The sequence below is a fragment of the Astyanax mexicanus genome, unplaced genomic scaffold, assembly GCF_023375975.1.
Source record: "Astyanax mexicanus isolate ESR-SI-001 unplaced genomic scaffold, AstMex3_surface scaffold_39, whole genome shotgun sequence".
Taxonomy (NCBI): Eukaryota; Metazoa; Chordata; class Actinopteri; order Characiformes; family Acestrorhamphidae; genus Astyanax; species Astyanax mexicanus.
Window position 1 is genome coordinate 278,021 of NW_026040049.1, and position 27,184 is coordinate 305,204.

At 43.5% G+C, this 27,184-nt stretch overlaps 2 protein-coding genes across 2 annotated transcripts; both read left to right on the top strand.

The window, feature by feature from the left end:
• Positions 1 to 5,272: 5,272 nt before the first annotated feature.
• Positions 5,273 to 15,554, top strand: LOC103025567 (sodium-dependent neutral amino acid transporter B(0)AT1). The gene is made up of 12 exons (XM_007241438.3): positions 5,273 to 5,568; positions 8,312 to 8,452; positions 8,562 to 8,699; positions 8,970 to 9,151; positions 11,615 to 11,725; positions 12,415 to 12,527; positions 12,621 to 12,749; positions 13,160 to 13,316; positions 13,419 to 13,623; positions 13,988 to 14,147; positions 14,293 to 14,455; positions 14,994 to 15,554. Exons 1-12 carry the CDS (start codon positions 5,370 to 5,372, stop codon positions 15,207 to 15,209), a joined length of 1,914 nt encoding a protein of 637 aa, XP_007241500.2. The 5' UTR covers positions 5,273 to 5,369; the 3' UTR covers positions 15,210 to 15,554.
• Positions 15,555 to 17,451: 1,897 nt separating this feature from the next.
• LOC103025258 (sodium-dependent neutral amino acid transporter B(0)AT1-like) lies at positions 17,452 to 25,394 on the top strand. The gene is made up of 12 exons (XM_007241437.4): positions 17,452 to 17,756; positions 18,650 to 18,790; positions 19,454 to 19,591; positions 20,197 to 20,378; positions 21,333 to 21,443; positions 21,885 to 21,997; positions 22,519 to 22,647; positions 22,951 to 23,107; positions 23,330 to 23,534; positions 23,677 to 23,836; positions 24,001 to 24,163; positions 25,076 to 25,394. Exons 1-12 carry the CDS (start codon positions 17,558 to 17,560, stop codon positions 25,211 to 25,213), a joined length of 1,836 nt encoding a protein of 611 aa, XP_007241499.3. The 5' UTR covers positions 17,452 to 17,557; the 3' UTR covers positions 25,214 to 25,394.
• Positions 25,395 to 27,184: the final 1,790 nt, after the last annotated feature.

Below are 27,184 nucleotides of genomic sequence, written 5' to 3' on the forward strand. Positions count from 1 at the left end.
TTCACACTTCTACAGTTCTCAGTGTCTCGTTTTAAATATCAGGACCCTCAGAATTCTACCAGTGAAGTTTGGAGCTACTTTGAGTTTGTTAATGGTGTAAAAATAGTAACTCTATGCCCCTATCACTAGCATTGTGTTCTGTTGTTGAAGCATCGGCTAAAAGCTCTGTATTTGGGAATGCTGGGGTTTCACTACAGCCCAAGTCCAATCTTTAAAGGTTCTGTTATGGGTTCTGTGTGGTTCTGGTTCTGTGTGGTAAAGTTTGGCAATGAAACCCAGAACTTCTGTCTGACTAAAGCTTTAGCAGCTCAGTGAACCCAGCGCTAACTGTTAGCATTACAGGCTGTTTATTGTAAACAGTCGTACACAGTGTTTTATTTCCTGTGTATTTTAATGTAAATTAAGGGACATTTGGATGATGTAAAACAGTCAGAGTCACACTGATTTAATCATTATTTATAATCTATTTTATTGTTAGTTATTCTGCAGCTCCACTAATCTGCTGGCTAATCTGTAATCTAGTGCTGGAGCTCAGAGCTTTTTTTCAGGCTGATGGTGGATCATTCAGCTGAGCTGATAAGAAGCTCATTAAGCAGTAAGGAAACGTTTATTAGACAATCCAATCACAAATCCACTGATCGATAAGATTCTGCAGATCACGAGGAGCTACAGCTGTAAAACTCACTTCAGGATCAGAACTGATCTCCAATCAGCATCATAATTTAACAACCTGGAGTTTTTACACTCATTTCTCCATCATTAACACCTGAAACATTTATTACTTCACAGTAACTTACAGATTTTAATATCGTATATTACAATTTCACTACACGTTCGAAAATATTGGGACTCACCTGTTAATATCTGAGGTCAGGTGTGAGTGAATATTAGTGAACAGTAGTTTCACAACTGCTGTTAGAACTGCAAAACTCCAAACAAATGACTATGGGTTTAGAATGGGATGCTACAACAGCTCCTCCATTTTTTTTTTAGCTCTTCACTTAAGCTATTTTATATGTGTTGGTTATGAACAAACACATTTATGTTCATTAACATATCGGAAGGTTTAACAATCCTAAATAAATTGTTTGTTTACCCACTATTCCCTGGATCTGCAGCCTTATCTAAAGGGAAAAACATTAATTACCAAAAGCTAAACTAAACAAGTAAGTTTTCAGTCTAGACTTAAAGATTGAGACTGTGTCTGAGTCTTGAACATATTCGGGTTCATAATAGGAGATGAGGTTGATGAGCCCGTGTAGGGCTTTATATGGTTTTATACATTTATTATTATTTGTGTTAAAACCTCTAAAACCTTTATTTCAGAAACTTTTTAAACACAAATATCACCAAATCTGCTGCATAATAAAATGAATTACTTTTCCTCGAACGAGAGCAGATAGCAGATAGCTTAGCATTTTACAGCTAATGATAACCTCACTGTGTTTACAACTACAACTCAATAAAATTACTATCAGTTCCATGGACCAGGGTTCCTCACATGTAACCTCAGTCTAAAGGACTTTTCTAATATCTTCATTTGTTCCTGTAGAATTTGATTTAACGATGGACTGAAAGCTCACACTAGAACCACCTGAGAGGTTCCCTGCTTCAGTACTAACGGTACTTTTTAATTTAAGTAATAAAAAAAGTTCACCTTATAAGGTCTGAAGTGTCTTGGTACTCTGGTTTAAAATAAATTCTTTCTTGTTTTAAAAGAGCTCATACTGACACAGACTAACCGTCTTCCAAAAGTACCTTTGGCCTCACCATTTATTTCTTTCTGTTACAATTTACTTTCAAATTAGTGCAATTCAGCAACAGTTCCTAAACAAGACCCAGACCAGTTATACAAGAGGAATTAAAGCCTGGTCCTACTAATATCAAGTTCTTTCTGAGTTGACATGAATTTGTCGGAGCAGGAAAACAATGAAATCTGCAGAATAAATGGTAGAACCTGTAGTCTTTACAGTGGGTACTTACAGTTACTTATTGAAAATAGCATCAAATGCAGGGAGTCTTTGGTCTTGTAGGTCTGATACTTTCTCAGGTTTGTGAAACAGAATAACTTGATTCCACCCCGTTTCCCCGTAGGTGTAGCATCCATTGTACTTCTTCAACTCCTTTCAGGATCCCCTGCCCTGTAGCCAGTGTCCTGTAAAAAAACAACAGGACAGGTAAAGTTAAGTCAAATCAAGTCAAGAGGCTTTTATTGTCATTATATCTGAGTACAGGTACACAGTGTAGTGAAATTACATTACTTCGGAACCATGATGCAACATGGAACAACAAACAATAGACAACATAAAGTGCAGGAGTGACGACAGTGCAACATAAAACTATAACACTAAATAACAATAAATACAAAAGACGAGACAATTTAAAAGACAGAACAGTGCAAAGTTCAGTCTGTGTGTGTGTAAAGGGTGGTGGGAGGGTTCAGTTCAGTTCTGTGTGTTGAGGAGTCTGACTGCCTGGTGGAAGAAGCTGTTGCAAGTTGCAAGTTCATGAGCTTTTGATCCTCCAACAAGTGTTTTACATGTGGAACATCTAAACTAAGCCTCCATTCATTCTATTCTCACACCTGATGTACTCTCAGAGTACTCTGAGAATACTGTCAGTATACTCTGGGTGTACCCTGGACGTACTCTCAGAGTACTTTGTGTGTACTCTAGGTGTACTCTGTTTACTATCAGTGTTTGTGCATACTGTATGTATAATCTAGATGTACTCTGGGTGTCCTTTTTTTGAACTCTATGTGTAGTCTGGGTGTATTCACTATGTACTCTGGGTGTGCTTTGGGTATACTCTTGGTGTACTCTCAATGTACTTTGTGTGTACTCTATTATACTCTAGGTGTACTTTAGGTGTACTTTGGATGGTATTAGAGGGGTCACTGTTGAAAGCATTGTGGAACATGGTGAAGGGGTTATTGGAGGTTATCAGAAGATGCCAGATATTCGGTACACAGTATCCTAAATGTTGATCTAATATCTAAGCAAGTGTTGACAGGTCCGGGCAGATGTTGCTCAGGTAACGGGTCTCCATGTCTCAGGTTACTTGACGGAGTTCTCCCGTATCTCTCCTATGGACTTCTTCTGGTTGACAGACCATGAACACCTCGACTAAGATCGGGACTCTGGCCCGCTACGGTGCTGTAGTGGTGGATGGTACTGCAGTGGTGGGTGGTGCTGCAGTGGTGGGTGGTGCTTAATTGCCTCCTGGATGGTTCTCTGGGTTTGCTGCATCCGAGGCATCAAGACCACAGGAAGGTAAGACACGCCCCCTTCCCATCATCACCGCCATAAGAACAAGGCGAGGTCTGGATCAAAGTTGAACTCTGGTTTATGGTCAGATGTTAGGTTTACATCCTTTATCTTTAACCTTTTTGCCATAAAACAAATGTGCGTAGCATTCCCCAACAGAGCTGAGTCACCGGGTACAAAGTTGAGTTTAGAACACAAGATGTACCAGTGTTTCTAAACCCACATGTCCTCACGGTGTCTTCTTGTTCCAGGCTGTGTACATCACTTCCACTCTTCCCTATGTCGTTCTCATCACCTTCCTGATCCGAGGACTGACCCTCAAAGGCTCTGTGAGCGGCATCAAGTTCCTCTTCATTTCAGATATGAGTGATTTTATACATTAAAGCCCATTTCCCCATCCTGAGAAATTAGACATGTCTCATTTCCACTAAACATCATGTCTAGGTTTCATTAAATATTGGTGAAATGTGTCTCCTCTGCACACTTGGTCTCGTAGTTGAATGAGTTGTTGCATCCACAGCCTAAGACAGAATGATCAAGTCTTGTAAATTATTGTTAAAATTCTGGGTCATGCTGCTAATCTATCAGCAGCTGGAGTCTGAGAGAGTACAGTAGATCATGCTGTTTCTCCATTAGCAGTCAGATTCCGAGTGAGAGTACAGTAGGTTATGTTGTGTTCTGTGTTGGGTGTTCTGTGTTGGGTGTTCTGTGTTGGGTGTTTTGTGTTGGGTGTTTTGTGTTGGGTGTTTTGAGAGAAGCTGCTACTTCTGATGACTCCATCAACCTGGAGGAGTACACAGACTCAGTGACTGGCTACATCAGCAAGTGGATTGAGGATGTTACTGTCTCCAAAACCATCACAACCCGCCCCAACCAGAAGCCGTGGATGACTGTAGAGGTGCGTGTGCTGCTGAGAACCCGAGACAAGGCCTTTAAGTCAGGGGACAAGGCTGACCTCAGAACAGCTAGAGCCAAGCTCTCCCAGGGGATCAGAGAGGCAAAGCGCACCTACGCTAAGAAAATCCACGCCCACTTCCAGGAAACTGCTGACACTTGGTGCATGTGGCAGTGCACCCAGACCATCACCAACAACAAGTCACCCTCCCCTGCTTGTAACAGTGATGCCTCCCTTCCAGATGCACTGAACTCCTTCTATGCAAGGTTCGAAGCACAGAACTACACGACAGCTAGGAAGACCATACCTCCTCCAAACGATCAGGTACTGTGCCTGTCCTCAGCTGATGTGCGGAAAACTCTACTCAGAGTCAACCCACGGAAAGCCCCCGGACCAGACAGCATACCTGGCAGAGTGCTCAGAGGATGTGCAGACCAACACACTGTTCCTCAGTGTTCACATTGCAAAGGTCCCTCAACACCAGCTCCATAACAAAAAAGCCCAGCAGCGCCTGAGGAAAGCACATCTCCCACTTCCCATCCTCACCATGTTCTACAGAGGGACTGTAGAAAGCATCCTGAGCACCTTACCGTCATTATCGGAACTTCAACACTTTAGACCGCAAGACCCTACAGCGGATAGTGAGGACAGCTGAGTCTCCACTCCATCACAGAGATCTGAGTTCTGTGTTTGGTGTTGGGGAAGTAATCCAGAAATGCAGGATCATTAAGCATTAACTGCAGTAAAGTGCGGTATGTGTGGAGTTCTGTGTTCTGTGTTGGGTGTTCTGTGTTGGGTGTTCAGTGTTGGGTGTTCAGTGTTGGGTGTTCTGTGTTGGGTGTTCTGTGTTGGGTGTTCTGTGTTGGGTGTTCTGTGTTGGGTGTTCTGTGTTGGGTGTTCTGTGTTGGGTGCTGGGTACTTGGTGTTAGGGAAGTAATCGAGGCGTGCAGTATCATTACGCATTAACTGCAGTAAAGTACGGCGCATGTTTTGTTCTGCTGAGGCGGCAGAATATCTGCTCAGTCAGATGGGACGGCTGATAACGTGATCCAGGTGCTGAAGGTCAGTATTAATGACGCCCCTTTACTCAGTCCCTCACCGCCAGTCCCTCACCGCCAGTCCCTCACCGTCAGTCCCTCACCGTCAGTCCCTCGCATTCTGTCCCTCACCGCCAGTCCCTCACCGTCTCAGAGCACTGCACACGCAGGATGAAGCTGAAGCTGAAGAACCCCGGGCTGGAGGACCGGATCCCCTCCCACACCCAGTTGGAGAAGATGGAGGAGGTGGAGGCTGGAGACCGGCCGCAGTGGGACAACAAAGCCCAGTACATGCTGACCTGTGTGGGGTTCTGCGTGGGACTGGGGAACGTCTGGAGGTTCCCCTACCTGTGCCAGAGTCATGGGGGAGGTAGGACCACCGAACATCTTTATCTCTCAGAACCCAACACTGTATTTTAACCTTTTATACAGAACTTCTGCATCTCTATCCTCATTTATTACAGTGATTTTATACTCTGATATTAATACAGTGAGGTTAACAGAGCGAGGGTAATCAAGGGTTAATACTGTAGAATTAATGTGAATTTAGAGGTTAGTACAAGATTTAAAGCGTTCATACAGTTATATAAAGGCAACTATACATTTAAAAGGTTAATGGTGAATAGAAAGATGGAGCATCAATTTAAAGTGTTAAATTTAAGCTTTTAGCTTTAGCTTTTTGGAAGTATGGTTCAAAGGACGTAGAAGGTTTGCATAAATTGCATAGTTTACATAGTTAATGCAGATATAAGCTGGAGGTACAGTTGAAGGGGTTAATACAATAGTTAAATATAAATATAGAGGTGATAATACAATTTAAAGGGTTAATACAGAAATTAAATATGTATATAGAGGTGGAGGTAGAGCTTAACGGGTAGTTAAAGTTAAAAATAAATATATCTATAGAATTAGAGTTTAAGAGGTTAGAACAGACATTAAAGATGAATATAGATGTGGAGGTAGAGTTTAAAGGTTTAATACAGAAGTTAAATAATAATACAGGGGTAGAGATAGAGCTTGACAGAAAATACAGTCATTAACGATGAATTATAAGATTAAGAGTTTAAGGGGTTAATACAGAACTTAAAAATAAATGTATTTTAGATAGAGTTTAAGAGGTTAGAACAGACATCAAAGGTGAATTTAGAGATAGCAGTTGAGTTTAGGGGTTAATATAGAAGTTAAAGATAAATTAGAGGTAGAGACAGAGTTTAGAGGTTAGTACAGTAGTTAAAATGAATATAGAGGTAAAGGTAAAGCATAAGGGGTTGATACAGTAGTTAAATGTAAATACAGAGATGTAGGCATGATTTAAAGAATTAATACACTAAGCTTGGTCCAGTAATGATCTGAAGTATGCGTTTAAAGGGCTAATACAACAATAAATCAGCAAATCTAATCCAATTGTTAATAAAACAATTAAAGTTCAATAGAGGTGGAGGAAGATTTAAATGGTTAACATACTAAGAAAGGCTAATTAAAAGATAAAAGTACAATTTAAAGGGTTATTAGAGTATTATTTAATGGAATAGAGATGTAGAGGTAGCTTAAATGGTTAATTAAAATTAAAATGTTAATATAGAGGTGAGGGTAGAGTTTAAATGTTAAAAGCTTAATAGACAGGTAAAGGCAGTTAAAGTTAAAGGGTTAATAAAGTAATCATAGTGGAATATAGAGCTAGGGTTAATATTGTTAAAATAGTTATATAAAGGCATATAAATATGGTTGTTTTATTTAAGGGTTAAATATAGAATTATGAAATAGATTAGAGGGGTGGGGTAGTTTAAAGAGTTAATACAGTAATATGAATGTGAATCAGAAGAGTTAATAAAGTATATAAATGTAAATGAAGAGGTGGCAATAAGATATAAAGAGTTAAACTCCTGTTAGAAACCTGATCTCCACCTCACTGTTCTCCTGAAATTACTGGATTAACACTGGGTTAACAATTCTCACATGCTGTAAAAGAGAATTCGCTGATAAATGGCGAGACGAGGAAGGGGACGGGGACGAGGACAGCGGTGAGGACGAGTCTCTTAGTGAATCAGTAGCAACTCTACAGGCGTTACGTGACGTATTCATTACACTTCAGTTACCAGAACAGAAACATTCATATTAAACATTAAACTGATGAGCTTCATTCAGAGCTGCTTTACAGAACCTTCAGCTAAAGATTAACCAATAAATCAGCAAATCTGAAGCTGCTGTGATGAAGATGATGATGATGAAGATGATGATGATGAAGATGATGATGAAGATGATGATGAAGATGATGATGATGAAGATAATGATGCTTCAGATACCAAACCTTCAGAGCAGACCATATAAACAGCTGGAGAATAAACACAGTGTAATAACAGTAGAATCATTTAGATAACGTCTATTAAATTAAATTCAAATATAACCGTAGACCTAACTCTTGATTTAGGGTTTAGATTTAAGGTTGAGGTTAAGGTTTGGGTTTTAGAGTTGATTTTCGGTTGTGGTTAGGGTAAGGATTTAGGGTTAAGTGGTTAAGTGCAGGGTTGGGTTTTAAGGTTGGGTTTAGGGTTAGGGTTTTAGAGTTAATTTAGGGTTGAGGTTATGTGTAGAGTTGGGTGCTATAGAATATCATTTACTTTCAACTAAGTGTTAAATTGCATTTAATAGACATTAATCTGAGTACTAGCTGAGTGTTTATGAGTCATTTTTATAGACCATCTAAATAAAGTGTTACAAAATCAATGTCTGAAACAGAGATGCATCACAAGGATGAAAACACCAATACCAATACCAACTCCAACGTCCAATCTACAAATCAAATGTGTCACCAAATGTGTCTCAACAGTGGTTCCTAATTCTAATTGACAATAAAATTTGTAATACTAGTTTTGGGGGTTGGATTATGTTGGTGATAATAGTTTATGTGGTGCAATGGATAACACTTCACACCATGTGACAGACTGGGGCTCAATTCCTGTTCTGGGTGACGATGCTGAGCTACATCAGTAGAGTCAGTGGACAAGACTCTTACAAGATTCTGTGAAATGTAAAATTAAAAACATATTAAAAATCTACACAGTCTGTGTAATTTTATAGTAAATGATGCGTGACTGTTAACGTTTGGTTTTCAGGAGCGTTTATGATCCCGTTTCTGCTTCTGCTGGTTCTGGAGGGAATTCCTCTGCTGCACCTGGAGTTCGCTATCGGACAGCGGCTGAGGAGAGGCAGCATCGGCGTCTGGAGGTCCATCAGCCCTTACCTGATCGGAGTCGGTGAGATCAATAAACAACTAACTCCTGCCACCAGCTGTCAATCACTAATCTAAACATTAGCATACCTGCCTGCTCCAGTGTTAACCGCGACACTGTCCTCTGGTCTCAGGTATCGCCTCCATGCTCTGCTCCTTCGTAGTGGGGATGTACTACAACACCATCATGGCCTGGGTCATGTGGTACTTCTTCAACTCCTTCCAGGACCCGCTGCCCTGGAGCCAGTGTCCTCTAAACGACAACAGGACAGGTAACGAACCTTCCACCTCACAATCGTCCTGACACCCGACATCGTCTCTTTATAATGTCCTGAGGTCTGCCTCCTAATCACGTTCTCAGATCTGACTCTTTATAACGTCCTGACACCCATCTCCTAATCACGTCCTCTTGATATTGTCCTAAAATGTGTCTCTTTATGTGCTGAGATCTGTCTCGTTATTAACATACTGAGATCTGACTCTTTAAAAATGTCCTGAGATCAGTCTTTTTTTAACGTCCTGTTATCTGTGTCCTGCTGCAGGTTACGTGTCGGAGTGCGCCCGCAGTTCCCCGGTGGATTATTTCTGGTATCGGGAGACGCTGAACATCTCGAGTCGGATCGAGGACTCCGGGGGGCTGCAGTGGTGGATGGTGCTGTGTCTGATTGGGGCCTGGGTTCTTCTCTGGGTTTGCGCCATCCGGGGAATTGAGACCACAGGGAAGGTGAGACTCTAAACATCTAAACCTCTATTTTATATTTAGAGTGAAACTGAATAATAAACCAGTTTTATAGAGCAGAGAATATAAAACATTATCAGAGTGAGATTATCTAATGACTCCAGCAGATCTGAATAAAACAGATTAACTAAAGAGAGAGAACCAGAAGATAACATCCACCCACTCCACCCTCCACAACACCAGCATCCACCCACTCCACCCTCAACAACACCAGCATCCACCCACTCCACCCTCCACAACACCAGCTTTCACCCACTCCACCCTCCACAACACCAGCATCCACCCACTCCACCCTCCACACCACCAGCTTTCACCCACTCCACCCTCCACAACACCAGCATCCACCCACTCCACCCTCCACAACACCAGCTTTCACCCACTCCACCCTCCACAACACCAGCATCCACCCACTCCACCCTCCACACCACCAGCTTTCACCCACTCCACCCTCAACAACACCAGCATCCACCCACTCCACCCTCCACACCACCAGCTTTCACCCACTCCACCCTCCACAACACCAGCATCCACCCACTCCACCCTCCACAACACCAGCATCCACAACACCAGCATCCACCCACTCCACCCTCCACAACACCAGCATCCACCCACTCCACCCTCCACACTACCAGCATCCACCCACTCCACCCTCAACAACACCAGCATCCACCCACTCCACCCTCCACAACACCAGCATCCACCCACTCCACCCTCCACAACACCAGCATCCACCCACTCCACCCTCCACAACACCAGCTTTCACCCACTCCACCCTCAACAACACCAGCATCCACCCACTCCACCCTCAACAACACCAGCATCCACCCACTCCACCCTCCACAACACCAGCATCCACCCACTCCACCCTCCACACCACCAGCATCCACCCACTCCACCCTCCACACCACCAGCATCCACCCACTCTACCCTCCACACCACCAGCATCCACCCACTCTACCCTCCACACCACCAGCATCCACCCACTCTACCCTCCACACCACCAGCATCCACCCACTCTACCCTCCACACCACCAGCATCCACCCACTCCACCCTCAACAACACCAGCATCCACCCACTCCACCCTCCACAACACCAGCATCCACCCACTCCACTCTCCACAACACCAGCATCCACCCACTCCACCCTCCACAACACCAGCATCCACCCACTCCACCCTCCACAACACCAGCTTCCACCCACTCCACCCTCAACAACACCAGCATCCACCCACTCCACCCTCCACAACACCAGCATCCACCAACTCCACCCTCCACACTACCAGCATCCACCCACTCCACCCTCAACAACACCAGCATCCACCCACTCCACCCTCCACACCACCAGCATCCACCCACTCCACCCTCCACACCACCAGCATCCACCCACTCCACCCTCCACACCACCAGCATCCACCCACTCCACCCTCCACACCACCAGCATCCACCCACTCCACCCTCCACAACACCAGCATCCACCCACTCCACCCTCCACAACACCAGCATCCACCCACTCTACCCTCCACACCACCAGCATCCACCCACTCTACCCTCCACACCACCAGCATCCACCCACTCTACCCTCCACACCACCAGCATCCACCCACTCTACCCTCCACACCACCAGCATCCACCCACTCTACCCTCCACACCACCAGCATCCACCCACTCTACCCTCCACACCACCAGCATCCACCCACTCCACCCTCCACAACACCAGCATCCACCCTCCACAACACCAGCATCCACCCACTCCACTCTCCACAACACCAGCATCCACCCACTCCACCCTCCACAACACCAGCATCCACCCACTCCACCCACTCCACCCTCCACAACACCAGCATCCACCCACCCCACCCTCCACAACACCAGCTTCCACCCACTCCACCCTCAACAACACCAGCATCCACCAACTCCACCCTCCACAACACCAGCATCCACCAACTCCACCCTCCACACTACCAGCATCCACCCACTCCACCCTCAACAACACCAGCATCCACCCACTCCACCCTCAACAACACCAGCATCCACCCACTCCACCCTCCACAACACCAGCATCCACCCACTCCACCCTCCACAGACCTGAGTAACCAAACAACACCAGCATCCACCCACTCCACCCTCCACAAACCTGAGTAACCAAACACCACCAGCATCCACCCACTCCACCCTCCACAACACCAGCATCCACCCACTCCACCCTCCACAAACCTGAGTAACCAAACAACACCAGCATCCACCCACTCCACCCTCCACAAACCTGAGTAACCAAACACCACCAGCATCCACCCACTCCACCCTCCACAACACCAGCATCCACCCACTCCACCCTCCACACACCTGAACCCCTGGATCTCCAGTCTTATCGAGTCACATGACGTTACCGGGTGTAAACAGGGATAATCAGGGTTCAGATGTTCTGAGAAGTTTCTGATCTGGTTTCAGGCTGTGTACATCACCTCCACCCTGCCGTACGTCGTTCTCACCATCTTCCTGATCCGAGGTCTGACCCTCAAAGGTTCTGTGGACGGGATTATTTACCTCTTCACTCCAGACGTGAGTTCTTCTCTTATATCTCTATATAAAAATAATATATAATAATTAAATCTGAATCACAGTAGAACACTGATACTGACGTAGCGATGCTGTTCTTAGCTTTATGAGAACAGATAAACTTTATGATATCAGATAAACATCAGAGTGAATCAATGATCCTCTCAGACCTGCAGCTTTAATCTTTATTTATAGAGTGGTGATTTCAGAATCTGCAAATTCTACAAACTTAAATCAACCCACAAATAAACTGATGAACTTATACCAAACAATTACATAATAAGTAAATAGCAAGACAAATCTACATTTAGAATATTTAATTCAAAATTAATAAAAAGTTGTGATAAAAATGGTTTGGGATATTATGGGTTATTATGGGATATTCTGAGGTATTAGTGGTTATTATAGATTATTTAGGAACATTATGGGATACTGTTTTAGATTTTCTGAAATAATTGGGTTATTATAAGCTAATCTGGGATATTATGGGATGCTGTGTTTAATAGTATGGCACACTAAGGGTTATTATGGAATTTTATAGGATATTGTGTTTAATATTCTGGGATATTATGTGATATTCTGGGTTAAAATGGGATATTGTGAGTTATGAAGGATTATTATGGGATATTATGAATTATTATTATATATTATTATGGGATATTGTAATAAGCAGTTGCTGGTTGTTTTTTTAGGTGGACGAGCTGATGAACCCCAGCACCTGGCTGGATGCTGGAGCTCAGGTGTTGTTCTCCTTCTCGCTGGCGTTTGGGGGTCTTATCTCCTTCTCCAGCTACAACCCCGTGCAGTAAGTGACCAATGATAATGATAATGAAATTAAAATGATATTACTCCGAGATTAAACCTGCTAATCCTCTTCACATGTTCACTGTTTCTCCAGCAACAACTGTGAGAAAGACGCCGTTATAATCTCCATCATAAACGGCCTCACCTCCGTCTACTCCGCCACCGTCATCTACTCCATCATCGGCTTCCGAGCCACCGAGAAATACGACGTCTGCGTCGCAGGGTGGGTCCAGGCTTCTATTATGAAATTTACAGACTACTTTTATCCCATTATTTATCAACATTTACAACCACAATTTAATCCATACTATAGCGCCCCCTACAGCAGAGATGTTTAAGGACATTGCTTAAGGGTTTAGCAAACCCAACAATGGTGGCAAATGCAGGTCCAAAAAGTCAGAATCCAGCCCAGGATTTCCTCCTTTCTGACTGGATGGCTCTGCTGCAGGTTAGCTATAGCGCCCCCTAGAGCAGAGAGGGTTAATGACACTGCTAAAGACTTTAGCAGACCCAGCAATGCTGCAGAGCCTCAGCAGTGCTGCCCAGGCAGAGAAAATGAAACTCAGTATATACAAAATGTACCCAAGTGTTTTTTTGTGGAATGACTGAATCTCTACTTGTTTCCATAAACAGGAACATCCTGGCCCTGCTGAACGCGTTCGACCTTCCGGAAGGAAACATCTTGGACAGTAACTATACGGAAGCCCTACAGACCCTCAACAGCACTGCACCTGAAATCGTCCAGGGGCTCAACCTGACCACCTGTGAGTTGAGGACCTTCCTCAGCGAGGTACAGTTAGAGCAGAACAGTGGACCTCTGAGGGGGCTCCAAGAACAGGGACTCTAGTCCTGATTTTCAACAGTAGGAGTAACATCTCTGGTTATTCTGCAGGGGGTGGAGGGTACCGGCCTGGCCTTTATCGTGTTCACTGAGGCCATCACCAAGATGCCCATCGCTCCTCTGTGGTCAGTGCTCTTCTTCATCATGCTCTTCTGTCTGGGACTCTCCACCATGTTCGGGAACATTGAAGGATGTGTGGTTCCTCTGCAGGACCTGAACATTCTGCCCAGGACCTGGCCTAAAGAGGTCTTCACAGGTACAGTATGTCCAGGAGAAAAGGGTCTATCAGACATAGTAAAAGTGTTGAGAAGGAAAAGAACAAAACCCATGTAGTAATTTGAGCGTCCAGAACCAAAATTGCCTAAATGAAATAACATAAATGGGTTAAAAGAACAGGACAACAACATTTTTTACATTTTAAATTGTTAGTTTTTATAATTAAATGAAATCATGAGAAGAAATCAAATCAAAAGTTCTGCGAATACTCATTAGACTGGTCTGTAAGATGCTGACCAATAGACTAAAGAGCAGGAGCCGAGACTTCTGAACACAGGTATTAATCTGATCGTTGGTGTGGACAGGTGGAAGTGAGTAACCCGTCACTGTACCTCTGTTTGCAGGTGTGACGTGTCTGATCTCCTGTCTGATAGCGCTGATATTCGTGCAGTCCTCCGGGAACTACTGGCTGGCTCTGTTTGACGGGTTCGCGGCTTCAATTCCGCTGCTGGTTATCGCGTTCTGCGAGATCTTCGCTGTGGTTTACGTCTATGGCATTGACAGGTACGTATCCAGCCTGAGGCTCATTATTGGAACCTTATGATCTTTAGTCTGACGGCGGACCCAGTCAGGGAGGATGTCATGAATGTTATGGATGTTGTGAACGTTATGGATGTTATGGATGATAATCTGCTTTCTTTCCTGACAGGTTTAACGAGGACCTTAAATTTATGGTCGGACACAAGCCCAACATCTTCTGGCAGGCAACGTGGAGAGTCCTGAGTCCTCTCATCCTGCTGGTCATCCTGGTGTTCTACTTCGTCGTCACTGTTAGCAAAAAGCTAACCTACATAGTCTGGGACCCTGAAGCGGTAATTCTTCTTCTTCTGTGATCTGACCATCTGCTGGAATCTGGTGGGACTCTAGTTCGACCTCTTTTCCAGTGGAGGGCCAAATCAATACTTATAACCTCCAATATTTCGCACGAAACACGATTTACACAAATGGCAGGCCAGTGTCTTTTTTCCCCAGAGTTTGCCCAGCTTCCATGTTTGGGACATGTCTAGAAATGCCACTCTGCGATGTCTGTAGCTGGTAGTTTTCTTAAATTATTGGTTGAAACCAAGCAAACTTAACAAGCTAAGTTGCAAAACTGAGCATGCTAACCTAAATTAATAATTAATTTTTACTTCAACTACCAGCCTGGTTCAATATTGCAACTGCAGTGTTAGCACACTGGCTAACAGCCTCATTCAACATTAGCATGACGTTAGCAAATGGTGAAAATCGGTTTGCAAATGGAAAATTTTGAATGGGTTCCCATTTGATCCTGCAGGGAAAAAGAGGCCTAGATTTTCTTTGATCCCAGTTTGAAAAATATGACTGTTTTTTCTATTTTCTGTTTCACAGTCGGTATTCCCGACACTGGCCCAACAGACGTATCCGGACTGGATCAGCGGCATCATCTTCATCCTGGCTGGAATCCCCTGCCTGGCTATTCCCGGCGCCGCCATCTTCATGGCCGTCTATAAGCGCTGCTGTAAGAAGGAGCAACGATACTCTGATGACAGGCTCAGCACCATATCCGACAAAGTGGCCATGACCGTCGCTACGTCCAGTTACTAACGGAGATACGAGTAAACACCGGACGCGTCCCGATACGGTTTAATATATAAGACTGAAAAATCTCGAAATGTCCTGAAAGAACTGATGGTGGAGGAGTGTGTTCACACAGGGCAGGGCGAATTCGGCACCAGCAGAACCCGGACAAACCTGAACCCGTGTTTTATACTTATCATAATTTAAATAAAGCTCCAGAGTGACTCATTTAAATAATTTATATCTGAAGTGTATTAAATTTTAATCTCAGATTAAAACAGTTCTGATATTTTAGTGTTTATGTTTTGTATGTATTTATTATGATTGTATGTATTGGTAATTAATAAATGATGTAATAAAGAGTTTATATCATCTTGTTATTGATTGTTATTGATTAATAAGCTGGTGTTTTTCTCTGAGGAATGTGACTTGTATGGTTCTGAAAGGAGGAAGTGTATCTGTGGTTCTACTGGAAGTAATTCAGGGTCGTTCAGGGTAATAAAGGGATTTTGACCTCGGCTAAATTAAACGCTGGTGTTTCAGCACCGCTAACTTTTCATGACCTTTGAACAGCAGAACACCTGTACTCATCATAAATCACACAGATAATGACTTACTATCTGCTCCACCTGTAGTAGATATTTTACACTCAATCATCACAGGATTCTGTTTTCTTCTCGAAATTATTTTCATCTTGAAGGGGAAGGTTTATGTTTACATTAGAATAAAATCAATTCAGATTTATTTATGTAGAGTTTCAATAGAAATGTGATTCAGAAGAGAGAATCAGAAAAAACACAGAACTTCTAGAAAATACTTATACTATTACATGTACTATCACCTGCCCTATTGCCTGTTTTAATTACACATATTATCACGTACTATCACACATTCCAATCACATGTACTATCACACATACTATCACAGGTCATATCACACATACTAATCGCATGTACTATCAAAGGCTAGTATATAAGGGGGACTCTGGTCATATACTCTGGTCACTACAGCTTTTAAATTAATATTAAAAAGTTTTTATAGTTTAAGTTTTTTAATTCACACAGGTTTTATATATTCAGGTGCAGCAGCAGCACCAGTAATGTTAGAGCAGTTAGACTTTATATAAATTTAAATGTAATCAGTGGTAAAGAGTGAACAGCTGGTCTGAAGCAGGTAAATAACTTGGATGAGGATCAGCTGATCTGTGGTGGGTGATGGGGAAGCAGTCTGGGGGACAGGAGACATGACATCCTGAGGGTCCAACATCCATCAGTATGGGGGGGTCAGACAGGTAGGCAGTCAGTAACTCGGAGGAGCAGAGAGACGGAATTCATTTAACTGGATTTATATAAAACAGAGAATATAAAATCAGAGTGTGATTATCTAATGACTCCAGCAGATCTGAATAAAACAGATTAACTAAGAGAGAGAACCAGAAACATCCACCCACTCCACCCTCCACAAACCTGAGTGACCAAACAACAGCACCAGCATCTCAGTTTACCCACAATTCCCTATGTCAACTATGTTCACTGGAAGAGTGTAGTGGTCAGGAGGTAACACAGACCTTTAGAAATGAGCGCAGGTAAAAGTGAGCTGCTCCATCATCAGCTTGTAGGAAATCATAAGAGCTTTGAATTTAATTTGTTAAATATCTAGTGGTCAATATGAGAGAACTGAACCAAAAACACACCTGTGTTCCTGGGAAACCCTTGCTGTGTGTGGGTGAACATTATCCTGCTGAAAAATGAAAGTTCTGCAGGAGAGAAAGCAACAACACATATATCTGCAGGATGTTCTGCACAGATCACTGAGATCACTGTTAGTAATGTTCCTCCTATCACTACTAGGAGTGACCGACTCTCACTGTATGAGATGATCCTCAGATCATCAATCACACCTGCAGTTTACAGTGTGAACTCATTAGTCCACCTCAGAAGCACACCTTTGTTGTGTAAATGCTGGATTGGTGATAAATCTGGAGAGCGGGCAGGATGAGGAAGCGCTGCAATCTGGTGGAGACTGTGTTCCTGGAAAACTCTTGCTGTGTGTGGGTGAACATTATCCTGCTGAAAAATGCTGCTATCAGTTGGAAGTTCTGCATGCAACACCTGTGTCCGCAGGACTTCCTGTACAAATGGTTGGGGGAAGGGGGAATGGGGGTAATTACGTCCTCCTCTCAAAGTCCCAGTCTGATTTGTTTTCCTCTTTCATTACTAAATTAATAATTATCCCAGGCTGCTGTTCAGGCTGCTGACTCTATCAGTATATCTCCGTCTGGTGCCTTAAGACAGAGGAAGGTATCAGGGCTCTCAGATAAAATCAGAAGCACCTTTAGGAAAAGCACCAGCAGAACCAGCCTGATCCCAACCGGCATGAAGCTAACACTGAGGAACCCGGGGCTGGAGGACCGAATCCCCTCCCACGCCCAGCTGGAGAAGATGGAGGAGGTGGAGGCTGGAGACCGGCCACAGTGGGACAACAAAGCCCAGTACATGCTGACCTGTGTGGGGTTCTGTATTGGACTGGGGAACGTCTGGAGGTTCCCCTACCTGTGCCAGAGTCATGGGGGAGGTAGGACCACCTGGAGCTGATCCTAAACTTTACAGCTATTAAAAGTTATTCAGTGACAACGTATCATAAAGCCTGTTAATCATTAATGTTAGAATCATTATTGGATAACAGATGATCATATCAGATACATGTGCAGACCTGAAAAAGCTAAAATAATAGAACCTCCAGATCTGACTGTGTTTTAGATTTAATTCCAGAAGAGCTGTGATTTTTTTAGAAGGGAAAACTGAAAATGTCTCAAATATCAGGATAAGGAATCGCCCAGATGTCCAGGTCACATCCAGGGCGAGTGCTGCTTTTGCCAATACTGAGTATAGTATAGGAATTGGTTCCAGTCACATGTGGCAAAAGCTGTTTTGTAACACACCAATTGGTCTGAACCACTTGTGCAAACTGAGTATAATATGGGAATCAGGCCGAGTCGCTTGTACATTTAGCCCAATTTGGCATGGCCTATGCAGAGTCTCGTTCCAATTCTTCTTGCTGGTGTTTATTACCAAACAAATGCCAGGAGAGCTGGATCAATGTTTCTGAACTTTGTTCTTCTGAATTAAAACAGTGTGATCTGTTAAGGTTCAGCTCTTGACCAGTATAGGGTATGATTGTGTTAGAGTTTGATGGTTTACCTCAGGGGTATTATACTTGTCCACATTGGGTCGGGGTACAACCAACGCCAAACAACCAACAGATTCCACTGGTTAATCATTAGAGCAGGTGATCATGAGCTTCTGATTGGCTGGAATGAGATCCTACAGCCACTGCAGCCTGATGTGAAGATGGTTCATGCACTGGTTTAGCTGATTTTCAAGTACGACCAACCTGATCAGGCTAAACCAGTGTGAGCTACATGATCAGCATGGACTTAACTCTGTGCTCTAATCCCACTGTTTTAGGAGCTTTTATAATTCCATTCCTTATCCTGCTGGTTCTGGAGGGGGTTCCTCTGCTGTACCTGGAGTTTGCTATTGGGCAGAGGCTCAGGAAGGGGAGTGTTGGGGTCTGGAGGTCCATTAGCCCCTACCTTACTGGAGTCGGTGAGTATTCCCATCACCCATCACACCTTCACATTCTATGAGATCAAAAACATTTATCAGATATTATATTATAAAAATGTAGTTCGTAGAGAAACATTTCAGTGCATTTTTTTTGGGTTTAAGACACTCACATTTCATAACATACTTTACAAAAATAATTCCTAAGTGAACCAAAATTGCTGTTCTACAAAATCCCTCTAAGAACCTGTGGTAGCAGCTTTAGATTTAAAACAGTGTAAAACAGTGAATTTATAAGGAAACAGGTTATGACAGAGGATACAGAGGGTATATTACAGTACATTTAGTTATAATACATTTAGCGGAGGCTTTTATCCAAAGCAACTCACAATAGTGATGTATATTTAGCAAAAGAGGACAAAAAAGTTAAAAAAGATAAAAACATTTTAGACAGGACCTAAAGGAGGCTAAAGGGAAATAATGGGAGAGATGAGGAAAGGAGTTAGAAGTAGTTAGTTAGTTAGTTAGTTAGAGGTGTTAGTGATTGGTCTTCAGGACTTTATTAAAGGTAGTGAGGGATGCTCCTGATCTGGTAGCAGGGTAAAGAGGGTAAAGAATAATTAATGCCAAAGACTGGAGTTAAGTTCAAAGCACTGCAGATCCAGCAGAACCTAAAAAGAAACCTGTGTGTTCTATTGACCTCAGGAATCGCCTCCATGATGGTTTCTTTCCTGGTGGCCCTGTATTACAACACTATAATTACCTGGGTCATGTGGTACTTCTTCAACTCCTTCCAAGACCCGCTGCCCTGGAGTCAATGTCCTGTAAATGACAACAGGACAGGTAAGTTCATGATGCCCATACTCAAATCCACCACAGCCTGCAGGACTACAAAATACACACTTACCTCTTTTCCACCAACAAGCAGGTTCCTGCAAACCTTTTAAAGGACAGTCCTGTGTTTCCACTGCTTTTTTATTTATCTTATTTCAAACTTTTTATTTCTGCAGCATTTCTGCAGACCCACATTTAGATAGCTTTTTCAGTTTATTAATAATTTGCTCTGAAGTTCTACTGAACTTTGCTTTAAGCATCTCGTCCTGAATTTCCATGTACACCTTGGCTTTCCTTTGCAATCAGCGCATTAGTTACTTCAGTGGATGGTTGTTGATTCATTTTCAGTTTTAGCTGCTTCTGCTGCTTTTAGACAAAAATGGCGGTAAGATTTGTGAACAACTTTGTGACGGTGACCACTCGTGTCACAGGTTTGCTGGTTCCAGAACAGCAAGATTGTGGGAACTCATGACTTTTCTGGCCAAGAACCTGTGATTTTGCGGTAGAACAGCACAGAACCGTTCAGGAATGGCACCAGCACCGGCACCATACTGGTGGAAAAGTGCCCACAGTGTGCTCCATGCTAAAACCTCTGATCTGCTGTGGTCCTGCAGGCCTGGAGTCAGAATGTGCCCTCAGCTCCTCTGTGGATTATTTCTGGTACAGGACGACTCTGAACAGCTCTGTGTCTATCGAGGAGTCCGGGGGTCTCCAGTGGTGGCTGGTCTTGTGTTTAGGGTGTGCCTGGACTGTGCTGTACACCTGCTGCCTCAGGGGCATCGAGTCCACCGGCAAGGTACCGTATCTTCAACATCGTATACCAAATACCGAACACATTCCACAGGTTTATATTAATGCAGCTTCCTCTGGGTCTTCAAACACTGGCTGATAGTGATCTTCAGAAGATCTTAATTCTGGAATAATTCAGCTCTGTAGATCTCCAGGCTGAACGCTAATGCTACTCTTCAGGAATAACACTTCTAATTTAGGTGTGGAATATCAGACCAGGGCTAACGGTTCATCAAATCTACACCAACCCCTGCAGATACAGCTATCTGTTTGGTTTCTGCACAATCATACTATCAAACATCCACCTGGAAACAAGATATGATGAAAATCAGATTTGGGCTGAAATTATTGTTTGGACCCGTTGAGTCTTTTTCTTTACTATTATACAGCTTTGGAAAAAATGAAGAGAGCACTTTAGTTCCTGAATCAGTTTCTCTGATTTTGTTATTTATAGGTTTATATTTGAGTAAAATGAACATTGTTGTTTTATTCTATAAACTACAGACAACATTTCTCCCAAATTCCACATAAAAATATTCTCATTTAGAGCATTTATTTACAGAAAATGAGAAATGACTGAAATAACTAAAAAAGATGCAGAACTTTCAGACCTCAAATAGTGCAAAGAAAACAAGTTCATATTCATAAAGTTTTAAGAGTTCAGAAATAATCAATATTTGGTGGAATAACCCTGGTGGTTTTTAATCACAGTTTTAATTTCATGCATCTTGGCATCATGTTCTCCTCCTCCACCAGTCTTACACACTGCTTTTGGATAACTTTATGCTGCTTTATTTCTGGTGCAAAAATTCAAGCAGTTCAGTTTGGTTTGATGGTTTGTGGTCATCCATCTTCCTCTTGATTAAATTCCAGAGGTTTTTAATTTGATAAAATAAAAAAACTAATTTTTATGTGTCTATTATTTAGCTGTAGATAATATAATTGTATCTTCTGGTTTCAGGCTGTGTACATCACCTCCACTCTGCCGTATGTCGTTCTCACCATCTTCCTGATCCGAGGTCTGACCCTCAAAGGTTCTGTAAGCGGCATCAAGTTCCTCTTCACTCCAGACGTGAGTTTCTGATCAGAACATTTACACTAAGTCTGATTCACCGAGTCTGATTCACTGAATCTGTTCCACTGAGTCTGCTTCATTGAATCTGCTTCACTGAGTCTACTTCACTGAGTCTGATTCACTGAGTCTGATTCACTGAGTCTGATTCACTGAGTCTGCCTCACTGAGTCTGCCTCACTGAATCTGATTCACTGAGTCTTATTCACTGAGTCTTATTCACTGAATCGGATTCACTGAGTCTGCCTCACTGAATCTGATTCACTGAGTCTTATTCACTGAGTCTTATTCACTGAATCGGATTCACTGAGTCTGCCTCACTGAATCTGATTCACTGAGTCTGAGTCGCAGAATCTGATTCACTGAGTCTGATTCACTGAGTCTGATTCACTGAGTCTGATTCACTGAGGTCTGATTCACTGAGGTCTGATCTCTCTGCAGCTAAAGGAGTTGATGAAGCCGATCACCTGGTTGGATGCTGGAGCTCAGGTCTTCTACTCCTTCGGTTTGGGCTGGGGAGGCCTGATTTCCTTCTCCAGCTACAACTCCGTACAGTGAGCCTTCAGTCCTGTAACACCTCAGTCCCGTAACACCTCAGTCCCGTAACACCTCAGTCCCGTAACACCTCAATCCCGTAACACCTCAATCCCGTTACACATCAGTCCCGTAACACATCAGTCCCGTAACACATCAATCCCTTAACACCTCAGTCCCTTAACACCTCAGTCCCTTAACACCTCAGTCCCTTAACACCTCAGTCCCATAACACTTCAGTCTCGTAACACCTCAGTCCCGTAACCCATAAGTCCCGTAACACATCAGTCCCGTAACACATCAGTCCCGTAACACATCAGTCCCGTAACACCTCAGTCCCGTAACACTTCAGTCTCATAACACCTCAGTCCCGTAACACATAAGTCCCGTAACACATCAGTCCCGTAACACATCAGTCCCTTAACACCTTAGTCCCATAATACAACAGTCCGTAACACATCAGTCCTGTAACACCTCAGTCTCATAACATTCAGTCCTGTAACCATTCAGTTCCGTAACATGTCTTTGATGTTTGTTACAGTAATAACTGTGAGCAGGATGCTGTGATCATCTCCTTCATCACTGGGTTCACCTCTGTCTTCGCAGCGACCGTCATCTACTCCATCATCGGCTTCAGAGCCACTCAGAGATATGACGAGTGTCTGAATGGGTACTTCCTCCAACTACTTCCTCACCTCCACCTGCTTTTATATCTCCACCTACTCTCACACCTCCACCTGCCTCCAACACCTCCACTTGTTCCCACATCTCCACCTGCTTCAACACTTCCATTTGCACCCACACCCCCATCTGTTTCCACACCTCCATCAGCTCTCACATCTCCACCTGTCTCTAGCTACCTGTTCATTAGCTAATGCAACTGTATCAATCCGCAGTGTCTCCTGAACTAACTGTTCCTGAACCTACACCCCACATCCTGAATACCTCCACCTGTCTCTGTGTTTATTAACAGGAACATCCTGGCTCTCCTGAATGCGTTTGATCTTCCCGATGGAAACATCTCAGATACTAATTATGCTGAAGTCCTGAATAATCTCAACAGCACCAATCCAGGACTTGTTCAGAACCTCCAGCTGAAGACGTGTGATCTGCAGACACTGCTCAGTGAGGTACAGTCCAGGTGTGCACCACAGAAATGTACTGATGACTGTAGACTGTCCTCTCATCACCTGAACCAATCACTCCTCTTGCGCAAAAAAAACACCAATCACATCACTAGCACCCCTAGCATTAATTGCACCAATAGGACCAATCACACCAGTAGGACACTAGTTCCCCCAACACCTCTTGCACCATTTGCACCATTGCTACAGAGTCTTGTTGTCCTGCAGGGGGTGGAGGGTACTGGCCTGGCCTTCATCGTGTTCACTGAGGCCATCACTAAGATGCCCATCGCTCCTCTGTGGTCGGTGCTCTTCTTCATCATGCTCTTCTGTCTGGGACTCTCCACCATGTTTGGGAACATTGAAGGTGTGGTGGTTCCTCTGCAGGACCTGAACATTCTGCCCAGGACCTGGCCTAAAGAGGTCTTCACAGGTACTGTATTTACACCAGGGATATTTAGCTCCATCTACTGGGTTTGGTGTGACTTTGGGTGGGTTCTGTTGTGTTCTGTAGGCGTGATTGTAGGTTCTGTTGTGTCTGTAGGCGTAACTGTAGGTTCTGTTGTGTTCTGTAGGCATTACCTGTCTGGTGTCGTTCTTCCTCACGCTCCTCTTCGCTCAGCGCTCGGGGAGTTACTGGGTGGCGCTGTTCGACAGCTTCGCCGGTTCCGTCCCGCTGCTTACTGTCGGATTCTTCGAGATGCTGGCCGTGGTTTACATCTACGGTCTGGACAGGTCAGTTCCCTCACGGTTCCACTCATTTCACCACGGGGAACCACCTCCCTGCACATAGCGAAACCTCTAAGAGTGTACACCACTGATCAGATGGATTATCAGTATCACTGTTGATATAATGATATACTGATATATGGGTATATTGATGGTGTGTTTGTGATCAGGTTCAATAAGGACATTGAGTTTATGATTGGACGTAGACCCGGCGTGTTCTGGCAGATCTCCTGGAGGATCATCAGTCCCCTGATTGTGCTCATCATCCTGCTGGCTTATCTCATCACCGTCACCTCAGAGCAGCCCACCTACACAGCCTGGGACCCCCAGTCCGTAAGTATTAGCCCCTTTATCTGTCCATCCATTCATCCTCCCATCCATCCATCCATCCATCCATCCATCCATCTCTTTATCCATCCATTTATCCACACACCCACCAACCCATCCCCTCATCCATTCATTCATCCCCCCACCTACACAGCCTGGGACCCCAGTCTGTAAATATTAGTCCATCTTTCTGTTCATTCATTTATCTACCTTCCATCCATCTCTCCACCCATCCATCTCTCAGTCCATTCATCCACACACCCACCAACCCATCCCCTCATCCATCCATCTCTCCATCCATCCATTCATCCACACACCCACCCATCCATCCCCTCATCCATTCATTCTTCCTCCCACCTACATAGCCTGGGACCCCCAGGCCACAAATATTAGTCTGTAATCTGTTAATCTGTTCATTCATTTATCTACCATCCATCCATTTCTCCATCCATCCATCTCTCAATCCATTCATCCACACACCCACCAACCCATCCCCTCATCCATCCATCTATCCATCCATCCATCCATTCATCCACCCACCTACACAGTCTGGGACCTGCAGTCCGTAAGTATTAGTCCCTCTATCTGTCCATTGCTTTAAATACCGTTCATTCATCCACCCATCTCTCCATCCATCCATTCATCCACCCACCCACCTATCCATCAATTCATCTTCCTTCATTCATTCACCCACCTATCCATCCATCCATTGATTTATCCACCCACCTACACAGCCTGGGACCCCCGTCCATAAGTATTAGTCCCTCTATCTGTCCATTTATTTATCTACTGTTCAACCATCCATTCATTCATCCACCTGTCCGTCCATTCATCTGTCTGTCTGTCTAAGTGTTGTAGATAAAGTGCAGATGTATTCTATAATTAGATTAACTGAATGGGAATCTTCTCCGCCCACAGTCCAGTTTCCCGGCTCTGACCCGGAAAACGTTTCCCTGGTGGATCAACATCATCATCTTCCTCCTGGCTGGAATTCCCAGCCTGGCCGTTCCGGTCGTCTCCCTGTGGAAGTTCCTCCAGAAGCGCTGTTCCAGATAAACCCGGAATCCAGAACCACTGTTCCAGATAAACCCGGAACAGTGTTCTACCAGTCTGAGCAGATCTTTAGTTTCTTTTATATATTTTCTTATTATAAAAACTGAATTAATGTTTAAATAAGGATTTAATATGATGTTATATTTACCTGTATGTACTGTAAATAAAAAACTGTGAAACCCCCGCCCACTTCTCTACAATACAGTTACTATATTCACTAATACCACTTACAACTTTACTACTGTACACAACACAAGCCTTATGTTCACCATGACCAGAAGAAGCTCCACCCACTTCTCTACTACAATACAGAGTTACTATATCCACTAATACCACTTTACTACAACTTTACTACTGTACACAACACAAGCCTTATGTTCACCATGACCAGAAGAAGCCCCGCCCACTTCTCTACTACAATACAGAGTTACTATATTCACTAATACCACTTTACTACAACTTTACTACTGTACACAACACACGCCTTATGTTCACCATGACCAGAAGAAGCTCCGCCCACTTCTCTTCTACAATACAGAGTTACTATATTCACTAATACCACTTTACTACAACTTTACTACTGTACACAACACAAGCTTTATGTTCACCATGACCAGAAGAAGCTCCACCCACTTCTCTACTACAGTACAGAGTTACTATATTCACTAATACCACTTTACTACAACTTTACTACTGTACACAACACAAGCCTTATGTGCACCATGACCAGAAGAAGCTCCGCCCACTTCTCTACTAAAATACAGTTACTATATTCACTAATACCACTTTACTACAACTTTACTACTGTACACAACACAAGCCTTATGTTCACCATGACCAGAAGCTCCGCCCACTTCTTTACAATACAGAGTTACTATATTCACTAATACCACTTACAACTTTACTACTGTACACAACACAAGCCTTATGTTCACCATGACCAGAAGAAGCTCCACCCACTTCTCTACTACAATACAGAGTTACTATATCCACTAATACCACTTTACTACAACTTTACTACTGTACACAACACAAGCCTTATGTTCACCATGACCAGAAGAAGCTCCACCCACTTCTCTACTACAATACAGTTACTATATTCACTAATACCACTTTACTACAACTTTACTACTGTACACAACACACGCCTTACGTTTACCATGACCAGAAGAAGCTCCGCCCACTTCTCTACTACAATACAGAGTTACTATATTCACTAATACCACTTTACTACAACTTTACTACTGTACACAACACAAGCCTTATGTTCACCATGACCAGAAGCTCCGCCCACTTCTCTACTACAATACAGAGTTACTATATTCACTAATACCACTTTACTACAACTTTACTACTGTACACAACACAAGCCTTATGTTCACCATGACCAGAAGAAGCTCCGCCCACTTCTCTACTACAATACAGAGTTACTATATCCACTAATACCACTTTACTACAACTTTACTACTGTACACAACACAAGCCTTATGTTCACCATGACCAGAAGAAGCCCCGCCCACTTCTCTACTACAATACAGAGTTACTATATTCACTAATACCACTTTGCTACAACTTTACTACTGTACACAACACAAGCCTTATGTTCACCATGACCAGAAGAAGCTCCGCCCACTTCTCTACTAAAATACAAAGTTACTATATCCACTAATACCACTTTACTACAACTTTACTACTGTACACAACACAAGACTTATGTTCACCATGACCAGAAGAAGCTCCGCCCACTTCTCTACTACAATACAGTTACTATATTCACTAATACCACTTTACTACAACTTTACTACTGTACACAACACAAGCCTTATGTTCACCATGACCAGATGAAGCTCCACCCACTTCTCTACTCTACAATACAGAGTTACTATATTCACTAATACCACTTTACTACAACTTTACTACTGTACACAACACACGCCTTATGTTCACCATGACCAGAAGAAGCTTCGCCCACTT

Coding starts and splice junctions, on each gene's coding strand:
- LOC103025567 (XM_007241438.3), top strand. CDS start 5,370: ATGAAGCTGAAGCTGAAGAACCCCGGGCTGGAGGACCGGATCCCCTCC. Junction 8,453..8,561: donor CCCTTACCTGATCGGAGTCG/GTGAGATCAATA, acceptor CTCTGGTCTCAG/GTATCGCCTCCATGCTCTGC. Junction 8,700..8,969: donor TCTAAACGACAACAGGACAG/GTAACGAACCTT, acceptor GTCCTGCTGCAG/GTTACGTGTCGGAGTGCGCC.
- LOC103025258 (XM_007241437.4), top strand. CDS start 17,558: ATGAAGCTAACACTGAGGAACCCGGGGCTGGAGGACCGAATCCCCTCC. Junction 19,592..20,196: donor TGTAAATGACAACAGGACAG/GTAAGTTCATGA, acceptor GTGGTCCTGCAG/GCCTGGAGTCAGAATGTGCC. Junction 22,648..22,950: donor TATGACGAGTGTCTGAATGG/GTACTTCCTCCA, acceptor GTTTATTAACAG/GAACATCCTGGCTCTCCTGA.